This window comes from Hyla sarda, chromosome 2 (genome assembly GCF_029499605.1).
Source record: "Hyla sarda isolate aHylSar1 chromosome 2, aHylSar1.hap1, whole genome shotgun sequence".
Lineage (NCBI taxonomy): Eukaryota > Metazoa > Chordata > Amphibia > Anura > Hylidae > Hyla > Hyla sarda.
Window position 1 is genome coordinate 494235484 of NC_079190.1, and position 20145 is coordinate 494255628.

Consider the following 20145-nt stretch of genomic DNA (forward strand, 5'->3'; position numbering starts at 1 on the left):
ACAATGGAACAGACGGATTGTTTATAGAGCGAGCCTACAAAATGTCCCCCCTTTGGTTCTGCCCATTGTTTACACACAGAGGAGAGCGGGCAAATAAAGAAATGCCTATACCCGCTGTGACATCCGCTACAAACAGTACGCTGGGTACCTGCAGAGTCACTTCTTAAAGGGATGCTGTCTCCGAACAGGACTGTGCCTTCTGCATGAATTCTTATTAGCAAAGGAAACAGTGCCAGCTGTCGCACCCAATAAATGTCCCCTCTGAAATGCCGATAGGGCAGCTAATAGAGTTCTGCCCACTGTCTCTGCAGGGTTGCATAGACCTGTGTCTCTTTCTAACTCTGTTTAAAGGGTAATTCCATGGCAAGACATGCTGCCAAAATCCATAGGTTCGAAGACAGCGAGGACATGCGCCGTCAACAACGCAGTCAGTGAAAAATTCTGCAGACAGAATAAACATGTTCATTTTTTCGGGGTGACCCAGAATCTCCATGGTGAAAATTCTGCAGCAGAAATTCTGCAGTGTAATTGGTGCAGCAGAATCCCATTGAAAACAATAGAAGGCTGCTACACCAGAATTTCTGTGTGGAATTCCATAGTGGTAATGGGCTTTAAAGAGGTACTCCCCCCCTAGACATCGTGTCCCCTATCCAAAGGATAGGGGAAAAGATGTCTGATCATGGGGGTCCCACGATCTTCGTGCAGCACCCGGCGTTCTGAACATTATGTTCAGAATGCTGGGTTTGGGTGGGCATGGTCGTGACATCATGCCATGCCCCTTGTGACGTTATATCATGCCCCCTCCATTCATGTCTATAGGAGTGGGCATGGCAGCCATCACAACCACGGCCGCCCAAACCCAGTGTTCTGAACATAACATTCAGAATGCCGGGTGCTGCACGAAGATCGCGGGGGGTCTCAGCGGCGGTTCCCCAGCAATCAGACATTGTATCTCATATGCTTTGGATAGGAAATAAGATGTCTAGGGGTGGAGTACCCCTTTAAGAGTCTAAGAAACAACAAATAACTTGTGCCCATTCATAAGAAAGGTAGTAGGGAGGAATCAAGCAACTATAGGCCAGTAAGTCTGACATCAATAATGGGGAAATTAATGGAAACCCTACTAAAGGATAGGATTGTGGAACATCTAAAATCCCATGGATTGCAAGATGAAAAACAACATGGGTTTACTTCAGGGAGATCATGTCAAACAAATCGTATTGCTATTTTGATTGGGTGACTAAAATAATAGATGGCGGAGGGGCAGTAGACATCGCATATCTAGATTTTAGTAAGGCTTCTGACACTGTCCCACATAGAAGACTTATCAATATTCTACAGTCATTGAGCTTGGACTCCCAGAGGGTTGTAGTCAATGGGGAATATTCAGAGCAAGGTGTTGTTACCAGTGGGGACCTCAGGGATCTGTACTGGGACCAATTTTGTTTAATATCTTCATAGTGATATTCTCGATGGTTCGGTATTGGTCTTTTTCCTGATGACACAAAGATATGCAACAGGGTTGATGTTCCTGGAGGGATCCGCCAAATGGAAAAGGATTTAGGCAAACTAGAAGAATGGTCAGAACTCTGGCAACTGAAATTTAATGTGGATAAGTGCAAGATAATGCACCTGGGGTGTAAAAACCCTTGGGCAGAATATAGAATATTTAACACAGTCCTGACCTCAGTATCTGAGGAAAGGGATTTAGGAGAAATTATTTCAGAAGACTTAAAGGTAGGAAGGCAATGTAATAGAGCAGCCGGAAACGCGAGCAGAATGCTTGGATGTATAGGGAGAGGTATAAGCAGTAGAAAGAGAGAAGTGCTCATGGGTGTATAGGGAGAGGTATAAGCAGTAGAAAGAGAGAAGTGCTCATGCTGATGCCAGCCATCCGGACCGCCCGCCGGTTCTCCCCTCATTCATTTGTATAGGAGTCTCTAAGACACCGATACAAATGAATATCCGCGGCCCGGGGCAAGGGAATGCTGTGCTCCCTGCCCGGCCATTCTGTGATGCAGGCTGCGCGATTAGCCATCTGCTCTGGCCAGGCCTGACAAGAAGAGGCCAGAGCAGCCGATTAGTGCATTCTGACAGTGGCGTAGGCTACTATGCTGCAGCCAGGGCCGGGCTGGATATCGGGCACGCCGGGCCGTCCAGTGGGCTGTCTGCTTCAATGCAATGTTTAAAAACTTCTTTTTTTTTTCTTTAAGTTTGCGGCCGCTCTTACCCCTCCTCCTGCCGCAGCGGATTGGCTGCTGGAGGCAAACGTGCGCCACGCAGGCATGAACGTCTTCTTGCTCCTGGCGCCGAGGAAGACGTGGAGGCTGGCAAGCAGATGGGAGCCGGTGCTCCCTATCTGCCTCTGACCCCAACATCCGCGGCAACATATTCTTGGTTGCCGGCAGGGGGGTTGCCTTCCGTCTATGTAGGGGCCCCCAGCAGTGCCCCCCCCCCCCCCTCCGAACTAAGACCCATAAAAACCCGGAACCCCAACCCCAACCTCCCGCACCACTAAAGCTTCCGTGCGGCCTGCTGCCTCCGACGCTGGATTCCCGGGACCGGATCACCCTGAACTCATGGCGTATGCAGGTGAGGAGGCCGAGGACCGGGGGAAGGGGGGGGGGTTATGTGTGAGTACATGTATCATGTATGTTTGTATTATTACGTTTGTGTATGTATGTTGTGTGTATGTATATGTATGTAGAATGTGTGTATGTATGTAATGTATGTATGTAGGTGTAAGCGCGATGTATATATGCATAGGGGGGGGTTGGGGTCTGGAGGCAGCGTGTGTTTCAATGATGTGTGTGTATGTATGATGTATGAATGATAGATGTTGTGTAAGCAAGATGTATGTATGATGTGTGTAAGCTAGAAGGATATATGTATGATGTGTGGACATGTATTATGTTGGGGGATCTGGAGGCAGCAGGTGTATGTATGATATGTGTTTATGTATGATGTATGTGTATGAATGATGTGTATGTATTATACATGTGTGGGGGGCCCAGAGTTGGCGTGCGTATGAATGATGTGTGTGTATGTACTGTATGTATGATGTATGAATGATGTGTGTAAGCAAGATGTATATGTATGATGTGTGGAGATGTGTGTAAGCTAGAAGGATGTATGTATGATGTGTGGAGATTAATTATGCAGAGGGATCTGGAGGCGGCAGGTGTATTTATGTATGATGTATGTGTATGAATGATCTGTGTGTATGTATGTATGTATAATGCATGTGTTTGGGGGGTCCGGAGGTGGCGTGTGTATGTATGATGTATGTATGTATAATGATGTGTATATGAATGATAGATGTGTGTAAGCAAGATGCATGTATGATGTGTGGGAGGGTACAGCGTATAGCATGGTTATTTTTGAAGGTTTATATTCAGGGGCACAGTGTGTGGCAGTATTAGGCTGCATTCACACCACGTTTTGTACATACGGGTGCCGGATCCGGCGGGGGGGAGGGGCAAACCAGGCACTCCCGTACCCCAGCCGGATCAGCCCGTGACTCCATTTACTTTAATGAGCCGACCATAGTCAAACAGTGAATCCGGTCGGCTCAGTTTTGACCCGTATGCGGTTTTGGACCGGACCTAAAACCGTAGTATACGTACAAAACATGGTGTGAATGCAGCCTTATATTTAAGAGGTACAGTGTGTGGCAGTATTATATTCAAGGAGTCCAATGGGTGGTAGTTTTATATTCAGGGGGTACAGTAGGTGGCAGTATTATATTCAAGGAGTACAGTGGGTGGTAGTTTTATATTCAGGGGGTACAGTAGGTGGCAGTATTATATTCAAGGAGTACAGTGGGTGGTAGTTTTATTTTCAGGGGGTACAGGAGGTGGCAGTATTATATTCAGGGAGTACAGTGGGTGGCAGTATTATATGCAAGAGGTACAGTGGACGGTAGTTTTATATTGAGGGGGTGCAGTATTTAGCAGAATAATAATGATTATTGTCTTCATGCAGAGGATCTACTGACAAAGTGAGAACCTATTATGTCCGGGTGTCAGACTCTGTTGAGAAGATGGAGCTGGAAGAAGTCCTGACGTCTGGACCAGATGAAGAAGAAAAGAAAAGACAACAGAGAAGACGTCACTCAGGTCACTGATATCATTGTGTTTTCTCCTGACTGTCCCATCAGAGCTGGAGTCACTTGTAAGTTCCGCAGTGATGATGGGTGATGTTGTACCCTAATCTGTGACTCTCCAGCTATTGAAAAACTAAAACTCCTATAATGCCTGAGGCTCTCCAGACATGATGGGAGTTATAGCTTTACAACAGCTGATTGGGTGATTGGTCGGGGTCCCAGCAGTTGGACCCCCTCCAGAAAAATGGGCTGCTTATTCTTAAATGCCTGTTTTGTCTGTTTGGCCCTGCCTGTTAGTCACTTATATTGTTGTGTATTCCCCTGACTGTAGTCACTGATATCTTTGTGCAGCCAAGTAAGGGGTCGTCCAGGATTGGGGAAGAGGGTGGTTAGGTGGTAGGGGGCCCCGGGCAATTTTTCGCATCGGGGCCCCGTGATTTCTAGCTACGCCCCTGCATTCTGACGTCACATTCTGAAGCTATTTGCAAATCTCAAAAAAGAATACAGGACTCTGCTTTCCCAAGCGTTGGATCCCCACCAGTTAATATCAATGGTCTCAAACTGTGGCCCTCCAGATGTTTTAAAACTTCAACTCCCAGCATGCCCGGACAGCCGCTGGCTGTCCGGGCATGCGGGGAGTTGAAGTTTTAAAACATCTGGGAGGGCCACAGTTTTAGACCACTGAGTTAGATACTACAAATATTCCCTAAATGTGCTTGAATACCCCATTACTAGAGAATGGCCCCCATGACAGGGTATAGATTCCAAGTTGGTACTGGCATGTACCGAAAGCACGAAAAAATGTTTTTCTCGCTTTCTAGTGAGGTGAAGGTTTTTTTTCTCTGCTCCTAGTGCCATTAAGTACTGTCAACGAAGGGTCGGCTTCTGAGGGACATATACATTAACAAACATCAAAATGGGGTGCTGAAGTGTACATGCAAGGACAATCACGGGCCCCATTGACTTCAATGACTGAATACAGTCATCTAGTGACTACCTTTGGTCTTTTTCCAAATGTATAGATTTTTTTTTTAACACATCACTCTTTCGAGTCAGTGTAAAAACATGTATATGTTAGAAAAATTACCGAATAGTAGTCATAAGATGACTATATTTTGGCCATTGAAGTCAATAGTGCCTGTACCTATTTGTGTACAAACACATCGGCATCTTACATGCCCCGGAAGACACAATTATAATGTAAATATTACCTAAGACACAATTCATTGCATGAGTATGCCTTAAAGAGTACCTCTCATAATCTTGTTAAATGTTATAATCCTCCCAGGTCACTGCCCCCATCATGATAAACCTCCCCCTGCCTTTATTTTTATTATTTGTTAGTTTTCTACCTTGATGTTGCTCTGTATTTTCTGCTCAGTCGGATTCACAGACTGGGAAGGGGCGTTCCCCAGCAGGCGTGACATCATCTGAAGCCATACAGGGGAGAACTTCCTCCCTCACTCTGCTACACACAGCCCAGAGAAGTTCAGTGTGAGATGAGCTATGATTGGCTAAGGCTGCCCCCCCCCCCCCCGCCCCTCAGCACTCCAGACTGCATTTCCTCATTTTGGACTTCTGCCAGGCCAGCAGGAGTCCAAAGTCTGTGCAAGAGATGGGGGGAAATGAGCTCTGGACAAATAGGGAGACACCTAGTGGCAAGTAAAGAATTGAAAACGTAATTATTTTTCTTTAAACATTAGAAAGATTTTTTGATACCATAAGGAGTGCAATAGAAAAATTTGTTTTAATGAGAGTGCCCATTTAAATTACCCATAGTCCTTTGCAATATCTCAAGAGATCGGGGGACATAGAGAAGCAGGAGCAGTGTTGAAACATGTACATTGGACCCACCAGAGAAAATACTAATGAGGAGTCTCTGTTGAGCCTCATAAGTTCTGGTTCTAACAAACTTGGCCAGAACTTGGACCCAATGGAAGATCTTCTCTTCCATTAGGCCCAGTTGGACGGTGGCTCGAACTTTCAGCTATGAAGCTACCGGTATGGAGATGCCCAACCAAATGAATGTCATAGGCTAAGAGGGTGTGATGGGGTGGAGGATGGTGCTATGTCAGGTGTAAGAACAAGAGGAAAGACGGAAAAGACCAAGGCCCAGTCTTTTCAAAGTCTGTGTATCAAGGAAAAGCAGTCTATTGTATAGCAGACAGAACCTGCAGTTCCCTACATTTACTCCACCGGTGGTCACCAAGACAGGAAGCCATGTGGTTAAAGGGGTACTCCACTGGCCATCGTTCAGAACAATTAGTTCCAAACGCTGTGTGCATGGTCCGGGGTTGGTCACACCCCCTTGTGACATCACGTCACGCCCCCTCAATGCAAGTCTAAGAGAGGGGGTATCGTAGCCACCACACCCCGTCCCATAGACTTGCATTGAGGGGGTGTGGTGTGACGTCACAAGGGGTTGTGGCCGACCCCCGCAGAGTGCACACAGCGTTCGGAACTAAATGGAGTAACCCTTTAAAGGGTCAACCTAAAGTAACTAAATCCTGAAGAATGCCCACACGCACTTACCTGGCCGATGTGCCTTTGGAGCTGCCATATTTTGCACCTTTCCACCGTCCAGAGGTTTAGGGGGAGATGCAGTAAATCTGCATATCCCGGACTCTGATGGCGTGCTAGAGGTCAGACTGTCCGTGTACTCATTAGTCCCTGCAGTCAGCTGCTCTGAGGAGGTGTCTGATATGAAGCATTCTGTGATGGTGAATTTGGCGTGTCTCAGTTGCTCCTCCATCTTTGCGTGCTCGTAGGCTCTTGCCAGCTCTTCGTAAGTGGATGAGGCACTTTCTGTAGAGACCATGCTGCTCCTTGCTCGGTCTAGAAGAAAAACACAAGTTGCAATGAAATCAGATATAATATACACTATGACATCATAGCACAGAAAAAATGCATCCAATGAAGGGCACCATGTACAGAATGACACCAGAAGAAAAAAATGACATATTGTAATGATGTTACATGCAGGAATAATGCACACAGTGATCTGACAGAAATGGGATAACACACACAGTGATGTCACAGTACAGGGATAATACATAGTGATGTCACACAGTACAGGGATAATACACAGTGATGTCACAGTACAGGGATAATACACACAGTGATGTCACAGTACAGGGATAATACACAGTGATGTCACAGTACAGGGATAATACACAGTGATGTCACAGTACAGGGATCATACACACAGTGATATCACAATACAGAGATAATACACAGTGATGTCACAGTACAGGGATAATATACAATGATATCACAGTACAGAGATAATACACAGTGATGTCACAGTACAGGGATAATACACAGTGATGTCACAGTACAGGGATAATACACAGTGATGTCACAGTACAGGGATAATACACAGTGATGTCACAGTACAGGGATAATACACACAGTGATGTCACAGTACAGGGATAATACACACAGTGATGTCACAGTACAGGGATCATACACACAGTGATGTCACAGTACAGGGATAATACACAGTGATATCACAGTACAGAGATAATATACAATGATATCACAGTACAGGGATAATATACAATGATATCACAGTACAGGGATAATATACAATGATATCACAGTACAGGGATAATACACAGGGATGTCACAGTACAAGGATAATATACACAGTGATGTCACAGTACAGGGATAATACACAGTGATGTCACAGTACAGGGATAATATACACAGTGATGTCACAGTACAGGGATAATACACACAGTGATGTCACAGTACAGGAATAATACACACAGTGATGTCACAGTACAGGAATAATACACACAGTGATGTCACCGTACAGGGATAATATACACAGTGATGTCACAGTACAGGGATAATACACACAGTGATGTCACCGTACAGGGATAATATACACAGTGATGTCACAGTACAGGGATAATATATAGTGATGTCACAGTACAGGGATAATACACACAGTGATGTCACAGTACAGGGATAATACACACAGTGATGTCACAGTACAGGGATAATATACACAGTGATGTCACAGTACAGGGATAATATACACAGTGATGTCACAGTACAGGGATAATATACACAGTGATGTCACAGTACAGGGATAATACACACAGTGATGTCACAGTACAGGGATAATACACACAGTGATGTCACAGTACAGGGATAATACACACAGTGATGTCACAGTACAGGAATAATACACACAGTGATGTCACAGTACAGGAATAATACACACAGTGATGTCACAGTACAGGAATAATACACACAGTGATGTCACCGTACAGGGATAATATACACAGTGATGTCACAGTACAGGGATAATACACACAGTGATGTCACAGTACAGGGATAATACACACAGTGATGTCACAGTACAGGGATAATACACACAGTGATGTCACAGTACAGGGATAATACACACAGTGATGTCACAGTACAGGGATATGATGTCACAGTACAGGGATAATGCACACAGTGATGTCACAGTACAGGGATAATACACACAGTGATGTCACAGTACAGGGATAATACGCACAGTGATGTCACAGTACAGGGATAATACGCACAGTGATGTCACAGTACAGGGATAATACGCACAGTGATGTCACAGTACAGGGATAATACACACAGTGATGTCACAGTACAGGAATAATACACAGTGATGTCACAGTACAGGAATAATACACAGTGATGTCACAGTACAGGGATAATACACACAGTGATGTCACAGTACAGGGATAATACACACAGTGATGTCACAGTACAGGGATAATACACAGTGATGTCACAGTACAGGGATAATACACACAGTGATGTCACAGTACAGGGATAATATACCCAGTGATGTCACAGTACAGGGATAATACACAGTGATGTCACAGTACAGGGATAATACACAGTGATGTCACAGTACAGGGATAATACACACAGTGATGTCACAGTACAGGGATAATACACACAGTAATGACACAGTACAGGGATAATACACACAGTGATGTCACAGTACAGGGATAATACACACAGTGATGTCACAGTACAGGGATAATACACACAGTGATGTCACAGTACAGGGATAATACACAGTGATATCACAGTACAGAGATAATACACAGTGATGTCACAGTACAGGGATAATATACAATGATATCACAGTACAGAGATAATACACAGTGATGTCACAGTACAGGGATAATATACAATGATATCACAGTACAGGGATAATATACAATGATATCACAGTACAGGGATAATACACAGGGATGTCACAGTACAAGGATAATATACACAGTGATGTCACAGTACAGGGATAATACACAGTGATGTCACAGTACAGGGATAATATACACAGTGATGTCACAGTACAGGGATAATACACACAGTGATGTCATAGTACAGGGATAATATATAGTGATGTCACCGTACAGGGATAATATACACAGTGATGTCACAGTACAGGGATAATACACACAGTGATGTCACCGTACAGGGATAATATACACAGTGATGTCACAGTACAGGGATAATATATAGTGATGTCACAGTACAGGGATAATACACACAGTGATGTCACAGTACAGGGATAATACACACAGTGATGTCACAGTACAGGGATAATATACACAGTGATGTCACAGTACAGGGATAATATACTCAGTGATGTCACAGTACAGGGATAATATACACAGTGATGTCACAGTACAGGGATAATACACACAGTGATGTCACAGTACAGGGATAATACACACAGTGATGTCACAGTACAGGGATAATACACACAGTGATGTCACAGTACAGGGATAATACACAGTGATATCACAGTACAGAGATAATACACAGTGATGTCACAGTACAGGGATAATATACAATGATATCACAGTACAGAGATAATACACAGTGATGTCACAGTACAGGGATAATATACAATGATATCACAGTACAGGGATAATATACAATGATATCACAGTACAGGGATAATACACAGGGATGTCACAGTACAAGGATAATATACACAGTGATGTCACAGTACAGGGATAATACACAGTGATGTCACAGTACAGGGATAATATACACAGTGATGTCACAGTACAGGGATAATACACACAGTGATGTCATAGTACAGGGATAATATATAGTGATGTCACCGTACAGGGATAATATACACAGTGATGTCACAGTACAGGGATAATACACACAGTGATGTCACCGTACAGGGATAATATACACAGTGATGTCACAGTACAGGGATAATATATAGTGATGTCACAGTACAGGGATAATACACACAGTGATGTCACAGTACAGGGATAATATACACAGTGATGTCACAGTACAGGGATAATATACTCAGTGATGTCACAGTACAGGGATAATATACACAGTGATGTCACAGTACAGGGATAATACACACAGTGATGTCACAGTACAGGGATAATACACACAGTGATGTCACAGTACAGGGATAATACACACAGTGATGTCACAGTACAGGAATAATACACACAGTGATGTCACAGTACAGGAATAATACACACAGTGATGTCACCGTACAGGAATAATACACAGTGATGTCACAGTACAGGAATAATACACACAGTGATGTCACAGTACAGGGATAATACATACAGTGATGTCACAGTACAGGGATAATACACACAGTGATGTCACAGTACAGGGATAATACACACAGTGATGTCACAGTACAGGGATAATACACACAGTGATGTCACAGTACAGGGATAATACACACAGTGATGTCACAGTACAGGGATAATAAACACAGTGATGTAACAGTACAGGGATAATACCCACAGTGATGTCACAGTACAGGGATAATAAGCACAGTGATGTCACAGTACAAGGATAATACACACAGTGATGTCACAGTACAGGGATAATACACACAGTGATGTCACAGTACAGGGATAATACACACAGTGATGTCACAGTACAGGGATAATAAACACAGTGATGTAACAGTACAGGGATAATACCCACAGTGATGTCACAGTACAGGGATAATAAGCACAGTGATGTCACAGTACAGGGATAATACACACAGTGATGTCACAGTACAGGGATAATACACACAGTGATGTCACAGTACAGGGTAATGTACAAAGTGATGACATAGTAATTCAGTGCAAGAAGAAGAACGTGATGTCACCGTACAGGGATACCGTGCCCCATGATATCACTAGAAAAAGTCACCATGCTGGGAGTTGCAAAACTACAACTCCCAGCATGCCCGGACAGCCTTAGGCTGTCCGGGCATGCTGCGAGTTGTAGTTTTGCAACAGCAGGAGGCACACCGGTTGGAAAACATGGTCCTAATGAAAACACAGGGTACTTTCATGGTCTTTGAGGAAGTAAACAGCATAACACGATCGATACGGGAGCGCTCCGCCGCGGCAGTAAACACGGCCTCTTAATCTATACGATTTTTAATTGCTTTATCATCCTCCCCTAATATTAAGGCAATTTCTCATCTGGTAAGTAGCTTACAAGAAAATCAATGCTTGTTCCTTGTAATCCTTTTATTGGCTTAGGCCGTATTTCAATTGGGAAATCACCTCGGTGCTCCGCATTTACATTCACAGGGCCGGTCTGCAGCGGAGTCCCCCCTTATGTGGTCAGACCCCTTCACGAATATCAAATCGCGGACAAAGCAATTTAGACACATAGAAATAATCTGGCGTCTGACGGTAATAGAGTTTTCTAATCTAGTTTTGTCGGAGGGGACTGATAAATGAAGTTACCATGGGAACCGCAATATAACAGATTTACCAACTGGAGGAATCCGAGGGAAAAACGTCTCGTCTGCAGAGCGAGAAAAAACTGCACATTTCTGTGTCTGCAGATTATTACCGGCTTATACAGAGGCGGCATTAACAATCCATGGCATAAAACGGGCATGGGGGGGGGTGAAAGTCCTGTCAGTAGGTCAGGAGATCATTAAAGGGGTTGCCCACTTTCTCTAGCACCCTATAATAAAGACACATACCCTCTGTATACTGCTGCTATCTCTATGGAATCAGTATATATAATAGTTATACACCTCCCCTCTAGCTCTGTCTGTATACTGCTGCTATCTCTATGCTATCAGTATATATAATAGTTATACACCTCCCCTCCAGCTCTATCGGTATACTGCTGCTATCTCTATGCTATCAGGATATATAGTAGTTATACATCTCCTCTCCCAGCTCTATCTGTATACTGCTGCTACTATCTCTATGGGATCAGGTTTCATAGTAGTTATACACCTCCCCTCTAGCTCTATCTGTATACTGCTGCTATCTCTACGGTATCAGAATATATAGTAGTTATACCCCTCCCCTCCAGCTCTATCTGTATACTGCTATCTCTATGCTATCAGGATATATAGTAGTTATACTCCAGCTCTATCTGTATACTGCTGCTATCTCTATGCTATCAGGATATATAGTAGTTATACCCCTCCAGCTCTATCTGTATACTGCTGCTATCTCTATGCTATCAGGATATATAGTAGTTATACACCTCCCCTCCAGCTCTATCTGTCTACTGCTGCTATCTCTATGGGATCAGGATATATAGTAATTATACACCTCTAATCCAGCGCTATCTGTATACTGCTGCTATCACTATGGGATCAGGATATATAGTAGTAATACACCTCCCCTCCAGCTCTATCTGTATACTGCTGCTATCTCTATGGGATCAGGATATATTGTAATTATACACCTCCCCTCCAGCTCTATCTGTATACTGCTAATATCACTATGGGATCAGGATAGATAGTACTTATACGCCTCTAAACCAGCTTTATCTTTATGGGATCAGGATATATAGTAGTTATACACCTCCCCTCCAGCTCTATCTGTATACTGCTGCTATCTCTATGGGATCAGGATATATTGTAATTATACACCTCCCCTACAGCTCTATCTGTATACTGCTAATATCACTATGGGATCAGGATAGATAGTAGTTATACGCCTCTAAACCAGCTTTATCTCTATGGGATCAGAATATATTGTAGTTATACACCTCTCCTCCAGCTCTATCTGTATACTGCTGCTATCTCTATGGGAGCAGGTCAAATATCTTTGGAACGGACCACTGTACACAGATAATTGGGGGGGGGGGGGGTCCTGACTTCATTAAGTAACACTAGGATTAGTGTTGCAGAGGCAGTCTCAACTTACTGATGCCCACTGAAGTGAACTCTTGACTCTTGACTCTGAAGGACTTGCGCACTTGCTCTTTGAGGGGCTTACAGGGACATTACTTCCAATAAGTGGCAGTAACGAGCAAGTTTAAAGAGAGCTCATTTGCATACTTGTTTCCCCAGGAAGCATTGCATGGCCAGATAAGACTCCTAACTCCAACTTGGCGTTCTCCTTGAGGAGATACGGTATGCCGTCAGTCCTCAGAGTGGTCCTCATGTGCGGTTTCCCTCGCGGTGTAAAAAAGACAATAATTTACCTGTGTCCTGTGATGGGCTCACACTGTAGCTGTCGCTTTCCTTGTCTACTGACCCAGTAGCCCTCGGTGTTGGCAGCCTCCAGTCTGTTGTTAACGTGTGTGCGGATATAGTGGGGTGGGGTCTGTTAAGTGTCCACTGGCTGGCGTATCTGTTGCGGGCTGCCGGACCGGCTTTTGCATTTTTCCTCGTGGTTGGATCTGTAACGAAGAAAAGGGATGGGAAAAAAGGATGTGAATAAAAAAAAAATTTAATTCTAAACAGTCCTAACTTTAACCTGCTACAGACTGACCCATCTGCCTTTTATAGGTCCAACACTTTACCATAGGTTTGGGGTAAATGGACCTTACAGAAGATTAGTCTCGTCTATTGACCCCCTTTTAGTAGCCAAAGGATCCACTCAAAGAAATGGTCTACTCTACTGAGGTATTAGGCCAGGCCAAGATCTAAATTTGATGGGGTGCCATGTAATACCCTATTCACCCTGTAGGGGCTGCTAGAGGAGAAATGTCTGGTAGGCCGAAACTTCACATAGCCATATTTACTGGTCACTTGTTTGTCTTTCTTTGAAGTGATTGTCGTATTGAGACATTGCCTTTGAAGGGGTACTCCGAAAAACATCTTATCCCCTATGCAAAGGATAGAGGATAAGATGTCTGATTGCGGGGGTCCTGCCACCGGGGATCCCCGCGATCTCTGGCACGGCACCCCAGTCATCTGTGCACGGAGCGAACTCTGCTTGACTGGCGACTACAGCTGCCAAGCCCCCTCCATTCATGTCTATGGGAGGAGGCGTGACGGCTACGCAGTAGCCGTCACGCCCCCTCCCATAGACATGAATGGACATGGCATGGCATGACGTCACGAACATGGAAGATCCAAGCTTCTGCGTTCCGGATGCCGCCGCTGTCGGCCCGGAGATCTCCAGGTCCCCAGCGACGGGACCCCCAAAATCACACATATTATTCCTATCCTTTGGATTGAGGATAAGATGTTTATCGGCGGAGTACCCCTTTAAGGGTAGGGTCAAACACAGCGCATCCGGAGCATATTTCACGCTGTGGATGTGCCGACGGCAGTCACAAGAGCGAGTTCCTTGATGCAGCCGGGGAGTACTGTTGGTCCGCTCGTACCGGCGGATTTCCCGCTGCGCATCTGCTACGAGCAGACACTGTGGCTACTATCCGCCGATACGAGCTGACACACAGAGCTGCCAGGACGCATTCACAGCTTGGAGATCTAGATTTTCGGTAACCTGGCAGCCATGTTTGTGTGGTAACTCAGCTTTTTTTCAAGACCTAGATGAAACAGAATGGTAGAAGTCTTGAAGCACTAGTATTTCGCATTCTACCCCACCATTCCGGTCCATTTCCAGTCAAGTCCCCTGAGGGCATCACAGTGCTTTATGTTTCCATTACCTGCTTTGCCTCTAGACATTTTCTTAAAAAAATTGTTTTTAATTTTTGTAAAGAAAACAATAAATAATCTTAAAAACATCCCCGAGAGGCCAAGAAGCACAACATCCGCATCCTTGAGCGCCGTGTTTTTTGTCCCGATACCTGATCTATAAGCCTACACATAGTACACAGCGGCTTTCTCATCAGTCATCCGTTCCCTGAGGTGCTCCTCTCTGCTCCGACACTCAGAGAATTCCCTCATGTCTGTAAATGTCAAGTCGGCTGCAGAGACTTGTATATTTTTAGCCTGGCTAGACAGAGCCGAACAGAGCCGACAGGTATAATATGGCTTTATTTTACCCCACAATTGCCCTATTATCCTATTGTGATACTCCACACCCTGCTGGGTTGTCCTGCGACTCCGGAGAACCTACACAGTGTTTATTTAGCCTTTTTTTTTTACATCCCCCTACCCTCCCTCTCCCAAAAAAAAAAAAAAAAAGAAAGAAAAAAACATAGAAAAAATAAATGCGTATCTAAAAATAAGAATTTAAAGGGATTATCCAGGAATAGAAAAACACAGCTAATTTCTTTCAAAAACCGCTCCATGTCTGTCTCCAGGTTGGGTGTGGTTTTAGAACTTGGCTCCATTCACTTCAGTGGAACTGAGCTGCAGAACCCCACCCAACCTGGAGATAGACGGGGAGCGGTTTTTGATAGATAGCAGATCTGTTTTTCTATTCCTGGATAACCCCCTTAAACAGACACTATCATTTAAACAAACTTTGCATAGATGAATAGTGAAAGCAAATATATGAAACTTTGTAATATATCTTATTAGACAAAAAAGCTTCTTTCTCCTGTTATCAGGGTTCTCCCCCCCCCCCCCCCGCCCTCTTGTGAAACTATATTCCACTCTGAAAATCAGCTCAGCTTTGTCCTGCGTCTGCAAGTCTACATGTCTATGGAGAGGGGGAGGAGAGAGAGATCTGCCCACCAGCTTTAGGAGAACTGCAAATTACAGATGAAGCCTGCAGAGCAAAAATCTGCCAAAAATACCATATACAATTTATGTAATGGCAAGAAATAATCCTGCTCCTCAGGTACACACACAAAGGATAGATGATAAGTTTCAGCTCGCGGGGGGGTCCAACTGCTGGGACCCCCGCGATCTCCCGTACAAGGCCCAGGCAGTCCGCGGAAAGGGGGCGAGTTGAACACCGCACGAAGCGGCGGCTGACACGCCCCCTCAATACAACTCTATGGGAGACGCGGAGCACTGCCTTCAGCAATCTCCGGCTCTGCCACAGCACTGTATCAAGGGGGCACACTCTATCTGACGGGAGCCCCAGCGGTCGGACCCCCCCGCGATCTGAAACTTATATAATTTCCTTAGGATAGGGGATACGTTTTTCAATACTGGACTACTCCTTTAAGTCAAGAAAGCTTTCTGAACCGAAAGTGTGGCATTAATTTTGAAAATCTATTTAAGATTTCTCTATATGTAATGATGACGCGTGTACTAATATAAGTAAACAAATGTATATTATGTACTCTTCTCTAATCACATATAAAGCTTCATACACAACCAGTAGTATCCTAGTACCATGGAACTGTCAGCAGGGCGCTAACACATTGTAATGGCTTTTCCTCTGATGGTTGGGTAGTGTGACTTCTAGAGGACACTTAAACGAGCTTATGGAGTCTTTTAGGCCAAAGTATGCTTGCGATGGATCACATCCTTGTGCACGGTTTTTGTGTGAACGCGTTTTGCACCTTTTGCTTGCACTTGGGTGGCTTGAGAGCACGTACCTCGACTCTTAAATAAATACTGTATATACTCGAGTATAAGCCGACCCGAATATAAGCTGAGGCCACTAATTTCACCCCAAAAACCCAGGAAAAGTTATTGACTCGACTATAAGCCTAGGGTGGGAAATACATCATCCCCCGTCATCATCCAGACCCCCGTCATTAACACCCTCATCATCATCACCTGTCATCATCCCCCCTTCATCATCACCGCATGTCATCATCCCCCCTTCATCATTACCCTGTCATCATCCCCCCCTTCATCACCGCCTGTCATCATCCCCCTGTCATCATCCCACACCCTTCCCCCTTCATCATCATCACCTGTCATCATCCCACACCCTGCCCCCTTCATCATCACCGCCTGTCATCATCCCACCCACCCCCCGTTCATCATCACCGCCTGTCATCATCCCCCTGTCATTATCCCACACCCTTCCCCCTTCATCTTCACCACCTGTCATCATCCCACACCCTCCCCCCTTCATTATCACCACCTGTCATCATCCCACACCCTACCCCCTTCATCATCACCACCTGTCATCATACCACCCCCCCCCCCCCTTCATCATCACCGCCTGTCAACAGTGGTCTTCAACCTGCGGACCTCCAGATGTTTCAAAACTACAACTCCCAGCATGCTGGTAGTTGTAGTTTTGAGACCTGGCTGTAGTTTTGAAACCTGGCTGCGAATGAACATCCCTGTGCGTCGTCGTCAAGGCAACGTCACTATTCCGGGCGCGAAGCGCGGAGATGAGGCCCCCCCCCGGTGAAGATGGACAGCCCGGAACGACTATCCCTCCCCACCGGACGGTCCCTGCAGCATAGATGGCCCGGACCAGCTCACCCTTCCTTCCCACGAAGGGAGGTGAGTACAAAACAAAACGGGGGGCTGGATGATGACGAAGGCCACAGTGGTCTTCAACCTGCGGACCTCCAGATGTTTCAAAACTACAACTCCCAGCATGCCGGGCATGCTGGGAGTCATAGTTTTGAAACATCTGGAGGTCCGCAGGTTGAAGACCACTGAGGGCGGAGAGTTCACTCGAGTATAAGCCGAGGGGGGTGTTTTCAGCACGAAAAATCGTACTGAAAAACTCGGCTTATACTCGAGTATATACGGTAAAAAAAATATTATTTTTTTTTTAAAGTTGCTCTTTTCCAGAAGAAAAAAAAATGCTTCCTCCACTCTGCCACCTAGTGAGGGAGAGGTACTTTGTACATTTTTCCCATGGAAAAGGGGTTGTTCTTATGACCCCTAACCCTCTATGTCATTTATTAGCTAAAGTGAAGAGACACTAAGTAAGTGGCTTTCCCCCTGGAGTATTTAACCAGACCTTGTATTAAAGTGGTCTTCCATTAATTTGAAAGGGTATCCTGCAATACCACATTCCCGCCAGTAGTGGCCACTGCATTTTACATGAGCAGACAGATAAAACAGAAGTGGATCCGATCACAAGGGTTATCGTTGTAGTGAAGAGTATGTAAAAGGGTTAACTTTTTATCAGGCGCTCAAACAATTACTTCTACCGCGCCACACTGGAGAAAAATAACCCCATACATTATTAAAGAGAATTCCAGCTGAATACAGGAACAATTATTATTTACCAGGCTTTAAATTAGCGGATTACTAAAGCTTTCATGAGAAGGCGGGGGATGGGTGCACTTATCCTCGTAGGTTCAGACTTTACAGATGCATTTTATATGGCCAGTCCCAGCAGCTATCAGTAAATGCAAGAATGTGATGTTAGAATTGTTCTACCAGGGCCTGAAGCTCTGTTCACCAGGAATTATTTTAGGTTGGGGGGGGGGGGGTACCTTCTGCGGGGGGTACCGGTAGTGTAAGATTGAAGGGGTTATCCAGGAAAAACTGAGCTAATTTCTTTTTTTTTTTTAAACGCTCCAAGTCTGTCTCCAGGTTGGGTGTGGTTCTGCAGCTCAGTTTTCATTGACGTGAATGGAGCCAAGTTGTATTACCACATCCAACCTAGGGACAGACGTGGAGCTGTTTTTAAAAGAAATTAGCTCTCTTTTTCTATTCCTGAATAACCCCTTTAAATGGGTATACCAGGAATAAAAAAAACAGGCATTTTTTCTTTCAAAGACAGCGCCCTCCTTGTCTCCACTTTGGGTGTGGTATTACAACTTGGCTCCATTCACTTCAATGGAACTGAGCTGCAGAAACGCACCCAACCTGGAGACCAACAGCAAGAGGTCTGTTTTTTTTATTCCAGGAATACCCCTTTAAGAAGTTCCCATTACCAATTCCTGTTTCCAGCTTTCTGTGCTCAGTATTTTCATTATGTAAATGTTCATAGAGGTTAGAGTTTCAAATCCTCATCCTCAAAGTTAACCAAACCCCCAATTTTGCTGGGATCAGCTGATCATCTAACGCACATGGTGGCCTTCCAACTCTTTCCCAACGGTAGATGTTGTGGAGAGAACCGTTGGGCATGTAAAATTTTACCCTCCTCAATCCCTTTATTTTCTGGGGGATATTCTGTCCCCAGCGGTGTCTACCAGTGATTCTCTACCCTCTCCTGTTGTGACTATATGCACACTTAGCCGAGAGTGAATGTTTATGAGGGTATTGGGAAAGATAGATTCCATCCAAATGAATGTTTGGTTGAGAGATAGCTCAAATGCATGTCTGGCTTAAAGGGATTATCCAGGAAAAAACTTTTTTTTTTACATATATCAAATGGCTCCAGAAAGTTAAACAGATTTGTAAATTACTTCTATTAAAAAATCTTAATCCTTTTAGTACTTATGAGCTTCTGAAGTTAAGGTTTTTCTTCTCTGTTTCTATGAAGACACCTGTCTCGGGAAACGCCCAGTTTAGAAGCAAATCCCCATAGCAAACCTCTTCTAAACTGGGCGTTTCCCGAGACAGGTGTCATCAGAGAGACAGAAAAGAACAACCTTAACTTCAGAAGCTCATAAGTACTGATTAAGATTTTTTAATAGAAGTAATTTACAAATCTGTTTAACTTTCTGGAGCCAGTTGATATATATATATATATATATATATATATATATATATATATATATATATAAAGTTTTTTCCTGGAATATCCCTTTAATATAAAATTGGATGATGACATCTTTGCTACCTACAGTGAACACTAGATGGGCATTCCAAGGTGTTTCGGGGGCATTTTGGCATTTGGATTTAAAGGGGTACTCCACTCAAAAAAACATTTTTATAAATCTGTTTAGCTTTTTGGCACCAGTTGATTAAAAAAAATGTTTTCTAGTGGAATACCCCTTTACATTTTGTCCTGGTCAAGCGTCCATGTGTTTTTAATGTCGAGAAAGGGGGTAAGCCCCAGACAGACACAGGTAGAGCCAACTTTTTCTCTAATGTG

At 44.4% G+C, this 20145-nt stretch overlaps 1 protein-coding gene across 3 annotated transcripts in view; it reads right to left on the reverse strand.

Moving 5' to 3' along the window:
• The window catches only part of DSCAM (DS cell adhesion molecule), a 586110-nt gene that overhangs the window by 43997 nt on the left and 521968 nt on the right, over positions 1–20145 (reverse strand). For all 3 annotated transcript variants that reach the window (XM_056559695.1, XM_056559697.1, XM_056559696.1), the window contains 2 exons: positions 13571–13768; positions 6638–6940 (listed from right to left, as the gene is read on the reverse strand). In XM_056559695.1, the coding sequence (XP_056415670.1) occupies positions 6638–6940; positions 13571–13768 (501 nt within the window). The remainder of the gene's footprint in view (positions 1–6637; positions 6941–13570; positions 13769–20145) is intronic.